The sequence below is a fragment of the Chlamydotis macqueenii genome, chromosome 20 (assembly GCF_036417535.1).
Source record: "Chlamydotis macqueenii isolate bChlMac1 chromosome 20, bChlMac1.mat, whole genome shotgun sequence".
NCBI classification, from domain to species: Eukaryota; Metazoa; Chordata; class Aves; order Otidiformes; family Otididae; genus Chlamydotis; species Chlamydotis macqueenii.
In genome coordinates, this window is record NC_141575.1 from 9,056,583 (window position 1) to 9,078,451 (window position 21,869).

Sequence of the window (21,869 nt, forward strand, 5' to 3'; positions counted from 1 at the left end):
GGGTTTCCTCTAGACTTCACTCCAGGATAAATCCACTTGTTAAGACAGGAAGTTTCTGATATGTACTGATGAAATCAAAGCAGAGGCAAGCTTTGATTATTCAAGAGCAGTTATTTCTCAATTTCTTTCTTCAAAAGCATTTGTAAAATATTTAAGATTAACAAGTACACTTGCAGAAATGTGGATTTTGTCTCTGGGGATCTGCTAACCACAAAAAAGGTTCAATTCTTAGAAGAGTGTTAACAAATGAACACTTCGGGCGGCTGCAACAGCTACAAAATAAATAAATACACGCAGCTTCCTGATGCGCTGAGGTCACACACGTGGGTGCAAAATAGTGGTTTTCAGATTTGGATTTTTCCTGTGATTTCCACCTATACCCATCGGTGATGGGTAGGAGCTGGGCTGGCAGCAGAAAGTGTGCGTGTTTCAGTACGTGGGAGTGTTTGTGTATGCTTGTGTGTATGTGTAAGCAAGGGAAAACAGGAAAAGCTCATGTTCGTTTACGCACAGGGCGGGAAGTTGGCAGAATGTAATGGAAGAAGACACAGCACTAAACTAAGCATGGGAGAGAATATGGTGTTTATGAATTATTGGGTGACTGGAGGTGAACATGTATGTGGGTGAATAAGACAGAAAACTGGAAATGAAAGTTATTAGGTGGGGAGAACTCTGGCACATTAACTTGGAGATGGTCCAGAGGAGGCCACGAAGATGATCGGAGGGCTGGAGCAGCTCTGCTGTGAGGCCAGGCTGGGAGAGCTGGGGCTGTTCAGCCTGGAGAAGAGGAGGCTCCGGGGAGACCTGAGAGCGGCTCCCAGTGCCTAAAGGGGGCTGCAGGAAAGGTGGGGAGAGACTCTTCAGCAGGGCCTGGTGTGACAGGACGAGGGGTGATGGTTTCAAAATAGAGGGAGGCAGATTCAGATTAGATATTAGGAAGAAATTTTTTACACCGAGGGTGGTGGAGCACTGGCCCAGGTTGCCCAGAGAGGCGGTGGATGCCCCATCCCTGGAAACATCCCAGGCCAGGTTGGCCGGGGCTCTGAGCAACCTGATCTGGTTGGAGATGTCCCTGCTCCTTGAAGGGGGGTTGGACTGGATGGCCTTGAAAGGGCCCTTCCAACCCGAAGCATTCTATGATTCTATGGGGGGAGGACCCTGTGGACGTTGGAGAGGAGTGACTGCTGGCATGGTGGCAGTGGGCTCTGGTCTAATCCTGTCACCTGCGACGCTCCGGCATGGGGAGATCGCCAACTGCAGCCTGCTGCTCAGAAATGTAAAGCTCTTGGAGAAATTATATGTTGTGACAGGTAAATGATCCTCATAGTTTAATGACAGAAAAAAAAAAAAAAAAAGAGGCCATTTCTTTTCCAGAAGAAGGTGGTGGACAAAATACCTGACTCCTTACGCATACATTTAGGCATCTGCACAGCCTGGCATCCCTCACTTCTACACAGCTCAGGTACAAACCAGCTATTAATTATTTATGTTCACGATACCCCATGAGCCATCAACGTAATATCCTTGTCTTAGGTCAAAATACAGAGAAAGAGAAGACAAATACCTAGAGACATATGGTCCCTGTAAAGCAACAGCAGTGGGAAGCCAGTTATCCAGATCCACACGGCAGTCACAGGGCCAGTCCTCCCCATCCTCATCCCAGCTCCCCTTTTGGACAGCCCAGTTGAGAGCAACCTCGAGCTTCACGACCTTCCCCACGCTGGGGATAGTGGAGAAATCCCAGGCTGTCCCACCCAGGACAGCACCAAAACAACAGTCATGCCCAGAGGAGATCAGAAAAGGGAGCCCATGTGCTCCAAAGATGCCCTCTAGCATCACACAATCATAGCAGGAGATGTGCCTGGCTTGGAACACCAGAAAGCCACCTTAGAAACTCAAAAGTCAAGCCACCACGCTTTCAGCTCACCTTGGCCTGATGCAACTAGTGGCAAAAAGCTGACTGAGCTGGATGTGGCATTTCACATCTCAACAACTGCAACCTGAGAGACTTACATCCTCCTGAACTGTTAAATACATCATATTGGCAGCAAACGGAGTTTTAGCATTCCTTCACAATATCCACATTTTGGAAAAATATAGCTGCTGAAGGCATGATACGTGCAATGCTTTGGGCAGTAACCCAGTACCACAGTGAGACAGGAAGGAAGGAATGCAGGAACGAAGGGGAAAAAAAAAAAAAAAAGAAGGAAAAATAATTTATTTTCTCCTATATAGTCACAGGGCACCATGGTCGATACTACAGACTGTATCTGGAGATGTCAGCAAGACAAGCTCTGCTCCAAGTGGCGACAAAAGTGTGATTTTTGACCATTTATTTTCTCTGCCACCTTCCCTCGGAGCCAATAGCACACTAACAGCGATAACGCACTCTTTCCGTTCTGCCGTCAGAAAGATCCAACGCTTCGTGGCTTCGTACGATGCTACTTAAGGAAGGGAGCCAGAAGAACATCTTTAACGTGAAGGATGTGAGCAAACACTCTTTTCAATTTATATCTATGGTCTTTTAATGACCTTTTCCAGAACGGAGTAAGCCGCATTGATCGCTGCAGCTTCCGCCCATGGGGAGGAGGTCTTATTAAAAAGCAATGACTCAAGCCTTCTGCTCAGAGGGGGAATTAGGACGTGCCGTGTGAAATACCGCCAGGGCAACTTTCCTGACTGCTGTGGCGAGCGACAGACCCGGGGTCAGAAATATAAACCCCTTTAATTCTTTTCCTGTTTTTACTGGGGAGGCTGGGCAGTCAAGTTAATCTTGCCGTGTCCCCCAGGCAAGGGACCTCTGCTTTCAGTTTGGGTGTTCTTCTAAAACTTATGGGAAAAATTACACCTCTGGGAAGTACTTTTCTACAGACCAAGGTGGGTTTAAAGAATCACTGAATTTACAGAAGCAGCATGCGTGGCCTCGAGTGCCAGCAGAGCTGCAGGGGCTGACACGGCCCCAACCCTCCTCTCCCTACTACAACGGCAGATATATTTTTGCTACTACAAATAACAGCAGGGATGGGTTTTACACAGCAAAGACTTGTTTCCAACAAAACTGAAAATATCCTTAAGGCTGATCTCAGCCTCTGCCCTATGAAAACATAAATGGCCAGACAGCAATGAAAGCTGACAGTGCTCATGGTGATTAAGGACGAGACAACAAGGTCTTAGACATCCCCAATTAAATTACAGCTGTCAGAGGCAGTGTCACGTGAAAAAGGCAAATTCTGCACCTCAAGTGTCCTCATGAAGCACCCATCTTTCTTTGACCTTAAACAGCCACCAAACTCTTCAGCCAAAAGACGACGTTTCCTGGACAGCTCTCCGCAGCCCAGAATGAGCCCCGTCTGCCAGCAACGACCCAGTTTCCCTCGAACACCATTGCCTTTGCTCTTCTTCCCCAGTGAGGAAGCCTTGCTGAGCAAAACAGGAAATCTGCTGGCAGCAAACAGCAGTGACCCCACACATTCACTCGTTGAAACGCTTTGGATCGGCTGCTCAGGGTGGACTGAACACAACCACTCAGAGAAGAGCGGAAGGTCTATGCCATCTTCTGTCCCATCCTCCTCACCCTGGAGCTGTCCAGTCCGTTCCCCGCAGGCCGCTCACAGCCACCGAAAATCCCAATGATATTTACAGGGGTCCTGAAATACCCCAAATATCCACTAACCCAGTAGAGAAGCACTGCACTGCTGAGACACGTCCAGAGCCTCCCCGCCCTGGGCACTGAGCTGAGGCTCAACGTTTCTAGATTGGAGAAGCTAACGCCGCTCTCCTCATTGCACTGGGCTTGGCAATGCCAAGCCACGTCTGCAGGCTCCCCCATCCTCAGGTGCTCCAAAAGCAACTGACAAAGAGTAACCCAGGGGCTGAGGTCGCTTTAGGACAACCCAGATAGCTTTGCTCCCCACCTCCCGGTCCTTTTTCCTGCATTGCCATTGACTGCACAAACATTACCATGTTCCTCTTTTATCTCTTCCCTCGCACACGCTCCCCCCTTGCCTTGCCTTTCCTTCTTTTAATAAAAATGGCATGAGAAGCACGGCAGAAGATAATGAAGAGAATTCCTGCCTGGCTCTGCAGTCAGGAGAGAGGAGGGATGGGATGCTGTAAACAAAAGAAGGACGTCAAAAATCCTGAGCTCTTGCGATGGGCTGTTTTTTCAGCTGCAGTCCGATCTCTCGCTGTTTGGATAAGCCCAGCGACATGGCAGGTGCAAAGGCCTCAAAACAAGTCTCCTGCCCTGCTCCCAGACACCAACCTGACTCAGAAGACATAAATGCCGAGGAAGCGGCCTTGGAGAGGCTTTCTCTCTACCCACGATAAGATAGGTCCCAACAGGGTGATGGGTTTGCTCTATGCCCTCTGGCTTTTTTTATGATTTATTTGTTTACAAGCAAATCACAAGTTGAAGCACTGAATGAACACTCAATGGGCTGGATGGGACAGTGGATTTCTGCTCCCAAACCCAGCTTCAATATGAATGGGGTATTTCTGAGGAAGAACAACAGAGCAGCCAATGACCTGATCAGACAATCTCAGCTGAATATTTGATGGGGTACGTTCTGTACCATGAGTTCTGCTCTCTGAAGCTCAGAGCCTCACCACTGAAAGCAGCGCCATCAAGACTATCCCCAAACTTAACTCCTGCTCCTGACTGTATCAGGAAGGCATTTCTCCTAACACCTAAAACAACCACCTTCCCACCTTGCCCACTTCTGCCATACCAAGGAGATCCTATGCATTTGAGACTGAAGTCAAAGGTCAAGGGATCCAGCCTATTAGGAAAAGAAAAACATCCTCTGCTCCATGGAATACTTCTACAAACCAGTCACCACCACCTCTCATAATTACATAAAATCTAAATTAGCGTGCAGCTCTGCTCTCACTTGAGCTGGTGCAAATCTCAAGTAACTTCAGAACTCAGCGAAGTACTCCAGGTTTAAGCCACTGCCACTCAGATGCTCGTCTGTTCCTCTGAGTTGCAAACGCTTGCACTTGTTGCTCAGACCAGCTCCTTGCCAGAACAAGGTGCCCTGGCTGTAGCATCTCTGCACTGTAATCCAGACCTTTTTTAGGAACTTAAGCAGCCTGAACGCTCTCTTCTGTCCTTCATGCAAGCATCATAAGTTTTTGAAGCAGCAAAGATACAGATATATATGCAACTAATTAACTCCAGCAGACTTTGATATAACCATCCAAGTATTTGCCCTGGTATCAATTTAACATACAGTAGCACATTTAACCAAAACCAAAGTTTGCAGCCAAGGCCTTAAAGATATTTCTTATTTTTTTTCCTAAAAGAAAAAAAAAAATTAAATGTCAACAGACTTCCATGTTTAAACAACAAGAACAACAGAAAATATGAATGTTTAAGGTGGACGATAAAGATGGAGGATCTAAATGAGATTGGGTTACAAATCCCAGGATAAAGTAAATCCTGGAGGCCCAGGGCCTCCCATGGGTGTTTGCACTAGACAGGCAATTTCACAGCGGCACACAGGTTAAGCGTCGCAGCACCTGGTTGCTATTAGAAGCAGGGAAGGAGGGAGAAAATCTGTCGTCTTTGCTTCTTCACCGCTGTGATCAGACCCTAAGCGGAGACAGGAGCGCTTCTCAACACGAAGCTCAGACGCGAGGGCTGCAGGAGGGATGGCTGTTACGATTTGATCGAGGAAGGAAACATCTGGGACGTGAAATGCAGAAAGCCCTATTTCCAACCAGGGGAAGCCAGCGCTTCTCTATTGATTTCAAGGGAATGGTGCCAGTATCCACCACCCGAGGACAGTGCTCTGGCGTACTGGCACAGCAGGGAGAAAACAATAACACCACCGGCAGGCAGGTTGGGACACATTAACTGCTTTAAAGGCCATCATCATCACTGGCAAACCCTTGCCTGTTGCACCGTGCCTCTCGATGAGCACTACCTGATTACTCACACCGTTAACAACACCCCGGTTGTGCCGCGGCTCCTCCCTGCAGGACCACCAGCGGCAGTATCTGGACAGGGTCTGGGACCCCATAATCACCCCAAATCTCTTGGACGTCGATCGTTCATCGCCAAGGCAGAACTCTTCCTAATTCAGGGTCATCAATGTGGCAGAATAACGTTCTTCTTCAGCTTCTCTGAATCCAGACCCAACCTCTAGGATCTTCTTTCAACAGGCCTGAGCCAAGACCCAATTTTCAGAATTTAATACCCTTCTGTTTCAGTGTAATCCCACCAGAATGGTAAACAGAGCCACGGGAGCAGACGCTTGCAGCGTGGAAGCCAGTGGAAGTTATTATGTGCATTTGCAGTAGGGCTCAGATTGGGCTCCAAGCGAACACAGATGTTTGCAGTTTCCTCTGGTTTCACCTCTACCATCCCTCCTCGGTGAAACTCCGCTTTGGAGGGTGAGGGCGGTGAGGGCGTGGGGGCCGTGGCACTGCCAGGGTGCTGCTCCCCGGGAGGAGGGAGGGAGCCTGCACGTACTCATGCATCTGCGTGAGACAGACCTATGTGCTCTCACGCACGCTGCACAGCAGAGTACGAAGAGATGGGCAAGGAGATGAGGTGACTATTCCAAAGGAACATTTTGTCATTTCCCTCCTTAGGGGCTCTGTGTTTTGCCTTAAGCCGCTTCAGATTATGAGAAATCCTACTAGCTGGTCTCCAGTGGGATCCTTAATGGTTTAATAACTGAACATTACTGAACATATTTCCAATAGCCTCTTTCTAAAATCCCATCATGAGCTAATTTCCTCTATTGTCATTATATCTGCAACTGGTCTTACATTAAAAAAAAAAAAAAAAAATCGGTACCATTGTGAATAAATGATCTGGTTTAGTGCACTGAGCTCTCCGGGCCAGTATTTTTAGCAGTGGCTGATCATTTGGGGTGTCCAATTCCAGACATCCTCTCTGGGGTCCAGTTGGCAGAGGAGAATGAGCTTTATTTCCACCTTGCCCCTCCCATCACAAAAAGCTCCGGGAAAACGCTGGAATTGGAACACCAGCACGGAGATGCCCACTGTCACCATAGAGTTAAGAAGAGCCTAGCCAGAAAGACCAAGCTCAAGTTTGAGTGACGCAACCACAGGACGGGTGCTTTGTGCCACGCAATGATACGCTTAAAAGGCTTCTGTCTCGTCTGCTCCTGTATCCAGTAAGGTATTAAGGACAGCACAGGTATTTTAGTCTTACTGCAGCGTTGTTTTCAAAATTATGCCTGTTTGAGTATAGCTCCGAATCTAACCGAGTCTTGGAATTTATTTCCTAGGAAAATATATTAAAATCAAATGCCCAGGAAATGATCAGGCCAATAGTTCAGCACAAGTACTGAAAAAAGCTGTACTGGCTGACACTGCTGATAAAACGGTAGGTAACACATTTCTGCTTCTTCTGCGGTATTTGAGGCTCACTCCAAGGTTTACAAGAGAGTTATTTTTAAATTGTTGCATAACACATGTCTGTCCAATATTTCTCTCCTCAATCAAGCAAAGAAAATGCATTTGTTATTCCTGGGAGATTTCTGGAGCTTCTTATCTTATTTAGAGCCCAAAATAAAGATGCACACAAGAAGGCAAACATCAGAGAGAAATTATTATCCATGAGATAATGCACAGCCTAATTTACCACATATCTGAGACCGTTTCACCTGCAATAAATTATTTTGCCCAGCAGGAAAAGTCCTGTTTGACCTTCATTTTCTTCTTTTTTGCCTGCAGCTGAAAACTCTGCTACTACTTCTAGGTCGCGAGTTCAAATTCCACCCTGGCTGGGAGTGATTAAATATATCAATTTCTAATAGGACCTATTTGGTTAATACTAGGACAGCTATTAATGTTCACTTTTTCAGGGACACTTGCATATGGCTAAGTTGTAGTCTATGGGTCTGATCTCTCTACAGCCTCTCTGTATCGCCAGGAGGTACATCAGAGATGAGAACCCACATAGCAGCAGTCCTTGAGGTGGTCCTGGCTGGAACAGAGCTGATCCTGAAGCAAAATGTCATTCCCTGAATGGGGCAGTCCCTCTTGCCTGGCTTTTCCCGTGCTCTCCAGTCATTTCTTTGAGAGAGGCAGTTGGGGGTCATTCAGAGCAATCCCACCCTTCAAAGATAAACCCAGGCTCAAAAATTCCTCTGGGCTGCCCCGTCTCAGGATCACAAACCCATGAAGACGTAAACCTGCCCGTACTACCTTATTCTTGCATCATGTGCAGCCGAGCCAGAACAGGAGCTATGGATTTTGTCAAGTGCCAGCTACAGTTACAGCATTACGTAAGAAACCGCAACAGCGAAGACTCACAAATCTATCACTACAGCTGGCACCAAATGGCATCTTTGCACAGGCTGAGCAGAAAAGCTGCCTCCCGAACGGGCACAGGCCATCAAATTGTTTCTTCTCTTCTCCAGGGCAGGGTTAAGACAACTTGGCAGAGGGTGGTAAAGGGAAAAAATTGGTCTGTCTGTGCTGTGTGTGGGGTCAGGAAGCAGGTTTTAGTCTTTCGCAAGGATAACCTGGCACCTTTAATGAAGAAAGCAAGAAAGAAAGCAAGCCATCAGGATGTGGCTTCCAGCTGTCAAGTCACATCAGTCCAGTGGAGATGTACAGCCCCTGAGAGCAGCGGCGCTGTGAGCCTCTAACATCTAATTGTGAGCTCTCTGAAAGAAGTCACCTGGCGTATTTCTTCTGTAAAACGCCCGGCACGCTACTGGCAGCTATAAATAATAACAACTGCTACCTCGGTGTTTAGCAGCAGAACATATGTGAAGAGAAGATGCAGGAACAGTAGATGGAAAAGAAGCAGTTTTCCTTTTCTTGCCTTACCAAGCCCTCAGCATAGAGCAGCTCCTATCTGGCACAGGGAGCAGAATGAGTCGTCCCTGCTGCGTCCCTGCCCTGTCCCAGCTCCTTGCTGCCATGCAAGCCAGAGGCGAGGTCACACCGTGTGGGAAAGGAAAGAATTTCCCCAGGGGGACGTTGGCGCTGAAGATGCTGCTGGGTGGCAGACTCTCCTTCCTAACAATGTGTCACCTCTGTGAGGGTCAGAGGAGCCTATGACTCTTGGAAGGGAAGGTGTGGTACAGGCAATCATCCCATATTTTTCTGTTCTTTCATCATGGGAAATTGCCAGGTTCATTAAGCAGAAACAGGCCAATCAATAAATACTGGCTGCACGGGGAAAGGAGCTGACAACGCAGCGAAGGCTGGAGAGAGGCTCTGAGGGGCGCGAAGATGGACAACGCTTGCTAGCGGATTGCCAGCACCTCCACCGAGCTCCGGGACGGCTACGCTGTCCTACGTCAGCTGAATATTACGCTTGGCAACTTTGCCAAAACTGACCACAGGCAGCTCCGACACGTTCAAAACTTGTCACTGACGCGCAGAGGCTTTCAGAGACGGACAGCACGGCTGCCAATCCAGCTGGGAATCTGGGGTCAGAGAGGAACAACTGAAATATTTACTCCTTAATGCAAGGAGTCTGGGTAAAGAACCAGGCAAGAACTAGCAGTGCTAGTGCTGTACCTGAAACTGGAAATTACAGGGGTGAAGCTGGTGGGAAAGCTCAGAATAGCTTTGTCCATGCAGCACTGCAAACTAATGATGGGGAAGCTCTCTGGAATAAGCAAGAAAGCGTGAACAAGACTAGATCTGTTCCTGTCGAAGCCTGGCGAAAGTGTTTTTACTGCAGATGAGCTGTAAACTTTCATATGGATACAGATAGGAATCTCTAACGTATTACAAGAGAGAAATAATACAGAAACTTGTGTAATTATGGGAAAGAAACCTAGATGCAGACTAGAGAACAAATGCTTTTAATAACAGCATGTCTCTGGTACTGCTGGGCACGAGAGCAGGCATTGAATACTCAGGGGCTTAAAAGAGATGACACTATTTCGCACTTCTAGTAGCTGGAATAGATTACATTGAAAAAGAAATGTGAATGAAAATGGAAATTTGTCTTTCAGTTATCACTTTGAGGTTAACTAATAAAATATTTCCTCCAAATAAGGATTCGAACCCCAAAAGTCCAAGTATCCACAGATTACACAGAACTGATAAATAAACATAGTCAGTGCAGAAAAGGATGGAGTTATAATGCAGAAGTGAGTAATTTACAGGTCTGGATGTCTCAAATGGTGCATAGATGTAAGACAGTATTATGCAAGTAGGATCAAGAAATTCAGAATAAGCTGGGAGCTCTTCATTGCAAGTGAGAGGGGAAGAAGGAGTTGGTTGTATGCATTCAATTGCAAGACAACTATGAACCATCAGTGGGATGTATCCACAAAAAAAAGTATATGAGGTCCTTGCACACATCAAGGCAGGGCATTTCCAGGGTAGCTGTTGAAGTATTTGTGCACAAGGACATCTGGAATACCATATAAAGTTCTAAAGCCCGTTGGGAATCCAGATGTGTAGCATGCTGATATCTCACGGACAACTTAGCAGCTTTTGCAGATAAATCTGGGCATGCAAAGTGCTTTCTTAACATTTCAGTCCTATCTTAGATACTCCCCAGTATTTCCTGGCATATCAAGAGAGGTTTGGCATGGTAACGGTGGAGGAGGGGTGAGCAGAAGATGGTGATAGTATGGGCTTCAGCTTTTGGTGTCGGGAGAACATCCACCCAGCGATCTGCATCTTGTTTGGGTGGAAATATGGTGTGAATTATCTTCATGACAGATGAATCTGGCAATTTATTTCAGCTGCTTTAGATCATACATTCCTCTGGCTGGTAAACCTTCAGAAAACAGAGAAACAGATCTTCAAGATGAAGGAAGGAATGCCATAACAAGGACAGATGTTGCCACGAAATTTTAGTGTTGCATTCAGCAGGGACTTACATTTACATATCAGCATTGTGATATTTCTACTTTTCCAGTCCTCTGTTGAACTGGGCCTGTAAATGCAGTCTTCCTATCGAGTTCAGGGGCTAAAAGGCACACTGATAATCGGCTGTAATGAATTACTGCTCATAATGAATAGCCCCTCCTGATTCTCCAGCCTCTCTCTCCTCATATGTGTAGGAACCTTCAGACCAAGAGCTGTTCTCCATCTCCTTCAACTACTCATCATCTGAGGTTTCTGACGAGTCAGTTGTCATATGCCCTTCGGACTGGATACCAGTAACAAATGGCAAATGGATCAATAACGCAAATTTTGAAACAAAACATACTTTTCTCAAGTACATGAAACACTAAGGATTCATGGACAATGCCACAGCAGCCCTTCAGCTACCTGCAATCTTGATGATGGCAGTTGCTCTGTCATTCTGCAATCACTGCCAGAAGCTCATGTGAGATCTGCACTCCATCGCCGTAGGTGCGGAGTTAAAACACAGTCAATGACATGGAGTTTACAAGCTTAGCACTGAAAAAGTGCTAAGCTAAGTCTAACAAAATATATAATACTTTCTTAAACAACAACTGTACACAGGTGACGACCAGTCCCCTCCAACTATTATCGAGCAACAGAAAAGGTTTAGCCATAGAATATCAGTGTAAAATGGCCAAAATTAAGAAGGAAAACATATTCCATATGAGAAAATGCAAGTTTCTCTCTCAGTCTCTCTACTTTCTCTCTTTTTCAAGTACGAATTCAGTACCTGTAGGTGTCACGTAGGTACTAAAGCTCTAGTCAGAACAGGAATGGTTCAGATAAATACATCACAGGACTGCATACTTGCTTCTCAGTGCTGCTCAACTCTGCAAACCCAAAACCCATACCAGGGCTTCGTGCTGAGATTCTTTCTAATGTTGTTTCCGTCAATGCCTTTGTCTTGAAAAAAAGCCTACAGGATAGCACAAAGACGACCCGATCCATCGCCATCCACCACATTTTGAGGTTTCCTACAAAGTCTGTGGCAGAAAAGTTGGGAAAACTTCCAATTCTTAGAAACTTTTCCAGTTATTCTGACAACTTTCCAAAACCAACCTTGGTCAGTGTCTCTCAGCTTGGTCTGCCAGAGGAGAGAGCGTAGGTCTTGCCAGCACAACCAGCTGCTCACCGCTTGCAAATTTGGCTACCAGGAGTGAAATGGGGAACTCAGGGTGCTCACCCTAGACTGTCCCTGTGGGACTGACTCCTCCCTGTACCCCTGACATCCTCAGGAGAGCTTCTCATTGTGGGCACTCGCTTCTCACTGAGCTCTTAAAAAAAATCAGTGGTTGCTACAGATGAACGCAAGCAACAATTACTTTCCAGCTGCAATGATGACAGCATAAAAACACCACAGCACGGGCAAAGTGAAGGCAAATCAATTACAGCGCTCGCCGTTGTGACTATTTTGCACGTTATTTCTAGAGAACTGCCAGAGTGAAACACTACATATGAACACAACCTGAACTTTGGGTTAAATAGTGAGCTAAGACTTTGAGATTTGCAGATGAGGCTCCTTCCTTATCACTCACTGTGGTGTGAAGACTCAGCAGTTCTGTGCTGCACCTGGCCTGACCTCTTTTTTTTCCCCCCTCACTGATTTATTTAGCTTTCTGCTCTCTTCCTAGGCTCTGACTCTCATTTTGTATCACAGATACCAGCAATTCCAGCCGATCATACCACATGGAATTGAGTGCATCCTGCCTGGTTTCTGTAAGGTCCGAGGATAAGGTCCAGTCCCTTAGAAATTACTGTTAGCCTCAGCTTGAGCCAAGAGCTGAGATTAAAATTCAGCTTGAGAACAGAAGGTCTGGCATTATTTTGCATTTCTTAATAAAAGGTTTCCACTGTTCTAGTTATTTACTCTCCTCTGCAGAGCACCCAGTGCTGACTAGGCAAGGGCTATCCATTAAAGGCTGTCTCTCCTCTCAAGCTTAAAGAGTTCCCTCTCTTTGACGGGAAAAAGGTAGGAGAAATTAATTTTTCTTTCAGCATCACCACACCTGGGGAAAGGATCTTGCTCAGAGATAACAGCGCAAGCAAATATTTCCTTTGGGAGAAAAGGAGAAAGTGAAGATCAAGGTCAGAGGAGGCAAGAGTGAAGATATGTGACTGCCTTCAAAATAACCTTCCACAGAACATGTGGGGGTGTGATTTTATTTAATATGGAAAACATGCAAAAGCATAAAGGAGGGGTAACTGGCTTGGGGCTTACAGAGAGATAAAGGGGCTGCAAAGTCTGGTTGCACAGATATGCTGAATTCCAGCTGTAAAGAATGAGACAAACAGGCATATGCAAACAGGTCGAGAGAGATGGCATTTACCTCTACGTACACATACGATGGGCACAGCCCAGCACCTCTGTCCCTGATGTCCCTGAAGCAGCTTCCCTCCTTCCTGCCTACAGAGTATAAGGACGGTGGCTACTCTTTGGACAAGTTGCTAATGGAAAATTGATCTCGCCTTTGCCTCTACCACGTAACCACAACCCCACGCAGAGTTTCAGTGTGTTTGCTGTGTCTCAGGGTACGGCCCAGCAGCCCGGACATAGAGCATCAGCCTACAAATCTGCATGACCCCCATCACCAGAGGACACAGATCAGTGCTGTGCATGTAGGCATATCGGGGTAAAAAAAAAAAAAACAAAGACCCCACTTCTCAAGATTTCAAACACATGCTGAGGTCTTTAATCAAAACCAACCACAAGTGCTTAAGAAGCTGCATCTTTGACTCCTCACCCAGTGACTAAAACCATCATTTCAGTTTTCCAAGCATCTCATCAAAGCACACTGGCTGGATTTTCCCTGTACTCCCTGGCAAGACGCAGACAACCAGAGGCCAGCTAGACTGGAGGGTTTGGTTAGGTTGGCCGTGCCTGCCTCGAAGAGCATCTGTTTCTGTCTCCTGACCACAGGTAGAGCCCAGGAAGACTAACGTACATTTTATGTCTCATTTTTAGTTGGCTATGTAACTAGGTGAGACGTACAGACAGGTACCGTAATGTTATCCCATGTCATTTATTCAATGACGCACAGGAAAATTGTCATTAATCTCTGGCTACTGATTTAATTATTAGAGAACCCTTTCACTACAGCTGGCTATAAGCTAGAAGTCACCCACAAAATCATAATCAAAGACAAGGGAATAGAGCTCAGAGTACAAGTTAAGTTTGGGGCTTATTCCCCCCCCGCCTTTTGTTACAAACTCAAAACTGGACCTGTTTCTGTGGGAACTTGTGCTAAGGTATGCAAATATTTCAAACCAAACCATCCTATTTTCCAATGAGAGTGGGCCAGGTTTCAGGCAAAGATGCTGTCACAGCAAAACCACGGGAAAATTCACCATTTTCCACGTTTCCAGTATGCCACTATTCATCTCAGGTCAAGTGCCAGCAATTGCTGGAACAAGGCTACAGCCCAAGAAAGCACTTAAGCACACGCTTAACTTTCAGCACAAGAGCAACCTCAGTGATGTTCTGCATTTTGTTTTTATATTCACTATTGTTAGTTACCTTGAATTTTTAAATCTGTAGGGACATCTTGCATCTTCTGAACTGTATAATTAGGCCATGAACGGAATGGTAGCTCATGATTCCTGAATTGTTAATTAATCATTTTTATTATATTTAAATATGCTTTAGAAGACCATAATGATGTATGCTTCCTTGATATTAGCTGTACTAATTAGATAATCTTTTCTAAATTAGAGTGCAGTTTTCTTAGCAGGTTTCCTTTTATCTGGTGTTCATTTTTCAAAAGAGCTTCATGTTGTTCCCACAGATGGGTGAATCATTTCCAGGGAATCATGTTATACAAAAGATATTTTTCTTGCTGCTGTAGAATGCCTATGGGTAGACCATAGATCTCCTTGAAATCATTAAATATTTTCAGGTTGGACTTTCCTCAATAATCATGCATTCCTTGACTAGATGAGCATAACAGCATCTGGGATGAAACTCAGTCCCTACAACAAACCAGCACATTTGGCACGTTTGCTATGTTAGAACAATGCCATTCTAAGACAATTTTAGTGACACATGAAAACAGAAAATTAAAGTTGCTGAAATACATTTATATACCTGAATACACAAGCGTATTTTTTGCATCCTTTCTTTAGCAGCTAATTGGTGCTTCAGCACTGAAAGCCATTCTGTGTCCTCTATCAAAATATTACTTCTAAAAGATGTCTAAGGAAACGATGACCACGTTACTCCAGAGGTCCTCATTTAGGTCATCTTAAACATTCAACTCATCATAGCTCAGATAGTTCACGATATCCTTTCTGGTTAAGGAAACTCTGAATTTCATGTCTCTGCACAACTAACCTGGAAATTTCTCAAAAACTATCTGTGAAATCCCTGTTTCACCCGAGTGTGATGCTCCTGGTTTCCAGAGAGAAACTGGAACAGTTTGGTAAGACTCGGTACGTCTATCTAGTTCAAAATCCTGACAGTCAGTTGTGATGCTGGACATCAACAGGATGAGAAGAACAGGTTATTGTTTTTCTCTGAACAAGTCTATTCAGCTTTCTGGAAAGAAGTACTTACGTGTCGACAAATCTCCTGCTGAGGTTTGAGATGACAACTGGAGATCCAGACTGGAAAGGAGGGTCCCGAACCACTTTATACTGGATGGGTTTGCAGTCCGCACACAGTGCGCTGTGGGGGACGGAGCTCAGCATGGCAGCATCAATTTCCAGGTGCTCATCCAGAGTGTAGATCTGGATCCCATACACCTCCTCACCCACTTGTCCTGCATCCAGCTTTATGGTCAATGGGATGTCACAGAAGACGTTCTGCGGCCCGAGAGAAATGTTCTTCCCGCTGATAGTGAGCAACTTGATGTCATTCACCGCTCCGCTGGAGTCCCAGTCCGGGGAAACAAATGTCACCCAGACTGTGAGGGACTCTGGAGTCAGGGGATAACGAAACTCCAGCTGCAGGTAGCAGCCCTGAGGCTCGGGACAGGCTGGGGGCACTGTGTGTTGGTTGACTGCTGAGTTGGGACTCCACGTTCTGACACTGGATTTACAAGGCTGCTCAACGTCAGGGTGCCCTGGAAAGAAAGGAGGAAACAAAGACAGGGCACAAAAAAAGTTAGAGAACATGGATTATCATTGACATCAGTCTTGGAAAAACAAGCTGGTGGCAAAAGAGTGTATCTGTCCAGGAAACTAATTATTTACTTGAGTAGAACAGGCGTGGCCAGCACGGAGAGGAGGAATATAACGTCAACATCTCCTGGCTGAGTGAGAGACGCAAACCCAGTTTAAGAGCCCAGCTGGACTGGACGCCACAGAACACACCCTGTGCCAGCACGTCTGGTCCTGTATTTCCGATTTCTAGTGCATTCTCCTGTGCCAAACAACTGTATTTTCTACCCCTTCCACTTGGTTCTTTACCCAATAAACAGAGACGCTTTGCCTTCACTTCACCTCTGTGCTCCTACCCATTCCCTTGCTTGTCACTCTAAAATACAACCTTATTCTCTTGTCTTTAACAAAGACAAAGAAAAGAGCTTTTATTGATTCCAAGAAGCTGTTGAGGGGCAACTCCGATGCCATTTACAGGCTAATCCAGCACATTGTGTGGATTCCCCGTTCTTCGGAGGCACACGGAGCACAGGTCTGAGCTGGCTCTTTGCACTCCTTGTGATGAAACAACAGGCACTTGTACTTTTACATTTCTCACGGTTGGCTACGTTCAGCTACATGGGAGGTATTGCTAAAAACTAATGAAAGCCACAACGCTTGCTAGGTTCCCAAATACTATGGTAACATTACAATCTGGCACCGAGTCATGGACTGCGAGATCCAGAGAGGTCAGATGGGTGGAACAGTTGGTAACAGAATCCAGTGAGAGCTATAAATTCCCTTTTCCTTCCCAAATAATCACACAAAAAGGGAGCAAGCAGGACAGGGAGAAGACAAAGTAGAAGAAAGAAGAAAGGGAAAAGTAAAGATAAAGAAAGATAATGAGAGGAGAGACATGGAGAAGGCAGAGGGGAAAAAAAAAGAGAGCACACAGCTGTTTGCAACCGAGGAAGAGAGCAAGATAAAGCACTGGGCAAACATGAACAAACAGGACATCACTACTAATCTGAAGAGAAAAGGGCAATGTGTGAAGGTTATTCTTATTGTCTCGGATCTAATGAAGTGTTAGAAACGTGCCTCTTTTCTCAAGGATCAACAGCACAGGGAATTCTCCTGTTCATACCAAATGAGCCCAGATGCAGGATAGATTTCCCGCTATCTCAGGCAGCCCTCCCCACGATCCAACACAATCGTCCTGCAGACACACAACTTGTAACACTTCTCCCTCACCCGCACAAAGCCCATAGCCCTCCTGGCATGCCACGGAGCATCTGGAGAGCCCACAGCAGCGATGTATTTAGAAGAAAGCCAGAGTTCCATTTAACACGCTCGACTTCTTTCCCCCTGGCAAGCTTGCAAGTACTGTGTATAATCACTTGGAGTAGCGAATGCCCCGTTTGACTGGCTTATCTCACAACGTTCGCTGCCGTCTGCATGTGCTTGGCTGGGCTCTCCAGTGAGCAACTCACGGAGAGCTCCTGACCGCAGCCCCAAGGAGGTATTTTTTAACCCTAGGAGTTCAAAAGGCTTTGGAAAAGATTTCTGAATCTTATCACTAGCATCTCACAGATAGGAAAATGGAGTTGATTAATGGCTCACGGCCTAGTATGGGTTCAAACACAGCCTCCACTTGGATGCCTGCAAATTCACCTCTGCCAGTTCAAGGCCTTCGTAAGACTTAAATAGTGAATAAACCTACACGTATAGGGTGTGATCCAATATGTTAGATGAATTGAACTCAGCCTCCAGGGATTTTCATGCAGATCCCTACCCCATTCTGAGTGAGAACAGCTCTACCTGGCAAAAACGGGAGCTTGGTTGTAGTCACGCAGAGACTAAAAACCTCAGTAAGCTGAGACACAGGGTTATTTCTTAAATATCATCACACACTTAGATCTGGGTAAGAAGCATTCATTTAATTGTGGAAGAGGATGAAACCCTTATTCCATGTAACTCTACATTTTGAGAATACTATGAAAACTACAAATATTTGTATATGAAATGAAATAGTGTAGTAGTCATTCTGCCCCTGTCAATTCAGGTTCTGAAAATCCTTTGGCTTATGAGACTGTCAGCAAGATCGGCTGTAGAGCAGCACCTCAGACAACATCATGTCTTGCCTATCACCAAATGTGAACATGAGGTTTGTGAGGACAAGCCAAACCTCATCTCCTGGTTAGACAGCAGGGATGGCAGGCTGGAGGAAGGCTTCCCCCGAATCGTCAGCCACAGTCACAGCCTGGTGTGTCAACACGAGCCTTCATCACGCAGTTAAGTGTAGTGGCTGGGACAAATGCTCCTCCATTCCCTGGCACACGGACAGAGACTTGACACACTCCTACAGCTGGGACGAGCAGCCTCTCGGGATGCGGTCACTGTCACAACCACAACTCACCTGCCACGTTTCTTACTTGGTTAAGACAAAGGGACCATCCAGCGGGACGCTCATGTCCGGCTGAGACCACTCCGCTTGCAAATACAGAACAAATCGCTGTTGAGTGAGATACTGGCCACTGGGAACGGCAGGGCACTAGAGCAGCCTAAAGCAGCAAATTTTTTTATTATATTCTCACATTTCTCCTAGTCAATATTGAGCAAGGCAGTTGGAACTGACTGAAACATACACATATTGCACAGTAAGGAAAGGTCCTTGCTTGGGGTTGAGCCAAAATCACTTTTCATAAATAAAAAAATCCTTTGGACTGAGTTGTGGAGGTGCTGTAAGGTTTGTTTACCTAGCTGATGTTGCTGGTGAGAATTCAGGAAGTTTAGAGCTTTCTTATTCTATAGTGAAGGCAAAGAAAATCAGAATGGCCTAATCTCCAGTGCCTTCCCACAACTGCCACCCAGGAGCAAACAGCTGCTCATGTGAGGGGCACAACTGGCTGAGAAACAATTACAAAATTGGAGGGTTGTACCCCACCATGCTCAGGCACAAGCAGGGCACTAGGAAGGACACAGTCCCCCTGCCAGAATTTTGCAATAGGCACGGTTCACACATAGTCCAGACCACAGCTGGTGTCAGCTACCTGGGATAAGTGTGTGGCCTAACAATGGTATGAGACCTCAGGAAAATGAAATCAGACCAACCAGGTTCAAAGCTGCTTCAGAGACACGTGAGAAATGCGGTTTTCTGCTAAGAAGCCGGACGAGTACTACGAAACATTTTCCATGAGTGTCGTCTCAAATTTAAAAATGAGTTCATTTTGGCCATGCTTACGCCTCTTTTGTATTCACTTTCCACAAACGTTCAGGCGGTGGAGATTTACACACATGAACGCTCGCAGAAAGTGAATTTAAGGCTTGCATGCTTGAGTACTCACAGATAGACAATTAAAGCAGCCAGACAATGATCTAACTGTGCTATTTGTAACTCAGACCAAGTGCAAATAGGCAGAGATCTCGAATGTCAGGGAGTGTGGTAGTGATGACAGAACATTACAGAGCAACAAATGTCATACACACGGTATATTTTCTACCCTAAAGTGGAGACAACTTATTAATGTAGTAAGAGGATAGGATTCCCAAATTTTCTTTCCAGAGCAACGGCACAACAGCGATTCAACAAGACAGATAAGGATCAGACTGCACCCTTCATAGTTAAGAACACGCAGGCACACACTGTAAAAAGAGGAAATCAAATGCAAAATGCAGCTGAGTAATAAATCTTAGAGCGGCTTAGTTTCTCTAGGAATGATGCCGCTGGCAAGACGTGTGAGATCTAGAAGTTTTCAAATCAGAGCTCGTTGGAGAAATTTTGATGGAACTGTGTATCTCAATGGAATACGCAGTTCTTTCAAAATCAAAACACTTTGCAAAATTGGGTTTATTTGGCCAGAATTTTATTCTGGAAGAGAAAATGGGAAGAAAGTTCTAACAATATCGGAACGTTGTGTTTTGACATTTTTGGAAGAAACAATTTCACTTTTGCACTTTGAAACACTTTTCATTTTTATATTAAAAGTTGCTTTTGCCCTAGATTCTGTACTAAAAGGGGATATTTTCAAATGTCATAATTTAACCAAAGTTCATGAAAGACAAATTATATGAGCTAAACAAAACATTTTGGCCAGCCTCAAACACTTTTTGTTTTTCCTTTTCCTTTATGGAGAATTTAAGGAGTTTCAGGTTTTATTCCAAACAGAAACCAGGTTTCAAAGCCTTGTAATCCTTGGCTGAGTGAAAATTCCACCTTCCACCCTGCACTACTACTGCAAGCAATCCAGATTTCACTAATCCTGTTTACTTGATAATCCAGTCGCACTCGTAGCCAGAGCGCTGCTTCCCAGGAAGGAGCTTCTGAACACCATCCACCCAAGGGGCAGGTGCCTTCTGCGCTGTGCCTGGCAGCCCTGGCCCTTGGATATCCAAACTGGGAGGGATGAGATGGAGGGAACTGCAACCTCTGTTGGGCTCCCACCTGGGGAGATGGGAGTGTAGGGTTCGGGACACTTGCCCATACACCTTGTCCCATCACGCAGCGTGGACGTAGCTTGCTGGACACACTGATCTTAGGAGTGGGGAGGGCTCCAGGTGCCAGCACTGCATGTATCACCATATTAGCTTACTAATAATCTTCTCTGTAGAATAACTCCCACAAACTCTAGTGGCAGGACAGAGAAGCCCTTAATGTAAGGTGGTATTTGTACAATAAGTCTGCAAAATCTAGGGGTTGGCCTTTGAGTTCATTGAGCCCACCTGTTTGTGTTTACTGTGAAGCCTGGGCCCAGAGTGTGCTCCTCCAGAAGGAATAGCTTGTGATGGACAGACTGAAACAACATTCTGCTCTTCCCAAACTATAATTTGTGATTACTGACCTCTGCCTGCTATAATCTTAACAGAAGGTACATGTGTTAAAGATGGAGATCTAATGGCACTGTACGACCAGCTCTGCAGGCCGTTCTCCCTCCAGCGTGCTCTAAGGGGAGCATTATGTACGACTTACGAAACACCCTGAACTAGACCGGGCTTGAAATAGTCACCTGCGTTCACGCTGCAGAGTACTTGCCCAAAGGGCAATCTCCACTCCTCTCAGCCTGTCTGCTGGTGCGGCCTGTTACGATTCAATGCAAGCAAAGGCAGCAGAAATCAGGCCCAAATAAATAACATGTAATTCTTGACTCCTGGAGTTGGAGTAAAAGGAGTAAACAGCTTCCCTGAGGAATTCATCTGGCAGCTGTGAATGGTCAGCATTTCTTGGCGCTCTGCTGCTTTCTGAAATTCAGGTTCAGCTCCCGGAATTCATTTAATTCACGGGCAAGGTCAGGGCACAGGGGCCAAAACACAGGCATTTCAGCCAGTGGCATTACTTTGGGGCACAGCGTATTCATCCGTCCTCCAGTTTCGTTCACGCTACATACAGGTATAATCAGCCACTCTTTCCCAGGTTCTCCCACTTTCTTCGTGGCTTTCCTGCTCTGGCCCAACTTCTCCCCCACCACGTTTTTGTCCCCAGCCTCGTCACTCACCTTCTGCTTCCCGCGGGCTCCAGTGCCCCGAGGGATCGCAGGGCATCGGGGAAGAGGCGCTGAAGGCATACTGCACCAGGACTCTTCCTTCTGCACACAGCTCGCACGCTGATCCCACTTCTCTAGGAGGCCAGGAAAACAGAAAAACACACCAACTTAGTAACAGCTGAATGAGCTGCTTATTCAACTACATTAAAAGCAATAAGACTTAGAATGCAGTTCCACTTAACCCTCTTTTCTCACAGCACTGACAAGAGTGTTTTCTGACGCTGACCTTCTGTAGGTTTGGGCTAACAGTCTGTGCAGACGGTATCTGCGAGTCCGCCATCCGACGCAAAACCACAGCAACCTGTGAAATCACGCTCAGCTATATCTTTTATCGCCACCCCCCGCCACCACCACCCTTCACCACAACTGGATCAAAATCTGACAAAACAA

The 21,869-nt window shown here is 45.9% G+C and overlaps 1 protein-coding gene across 2 annotated transcripts in view; it reads right to left on the minus strand.

Annotated features, from left to right (window-relative positions):
• PAPPA (pappalysin 1) overlaps positions 1-21,869 on the minus strand; it is a 181,167-nt gene that overhangs the window by 88,757 nt on the left and 70,541 nt on the right. For both annotated transcript variants that reach the window (XM_086763700.1, XM_086763699.1), the window contains exons 6-7: positions 21,432-21,553; positions 15,419-15,926 (exon numbers count right to left, since the gene is read on the minus strand). In XM_086763700.1, the coding sequence (XP_086619826.1) occupies positions 15,419-15,926; positions 21,432-21,553 (630 nt within the window). The remainder of the gene's footprint in view (positions 1-15,418; positions 15,927-21,431; positions 21,554-21,869) is intronic.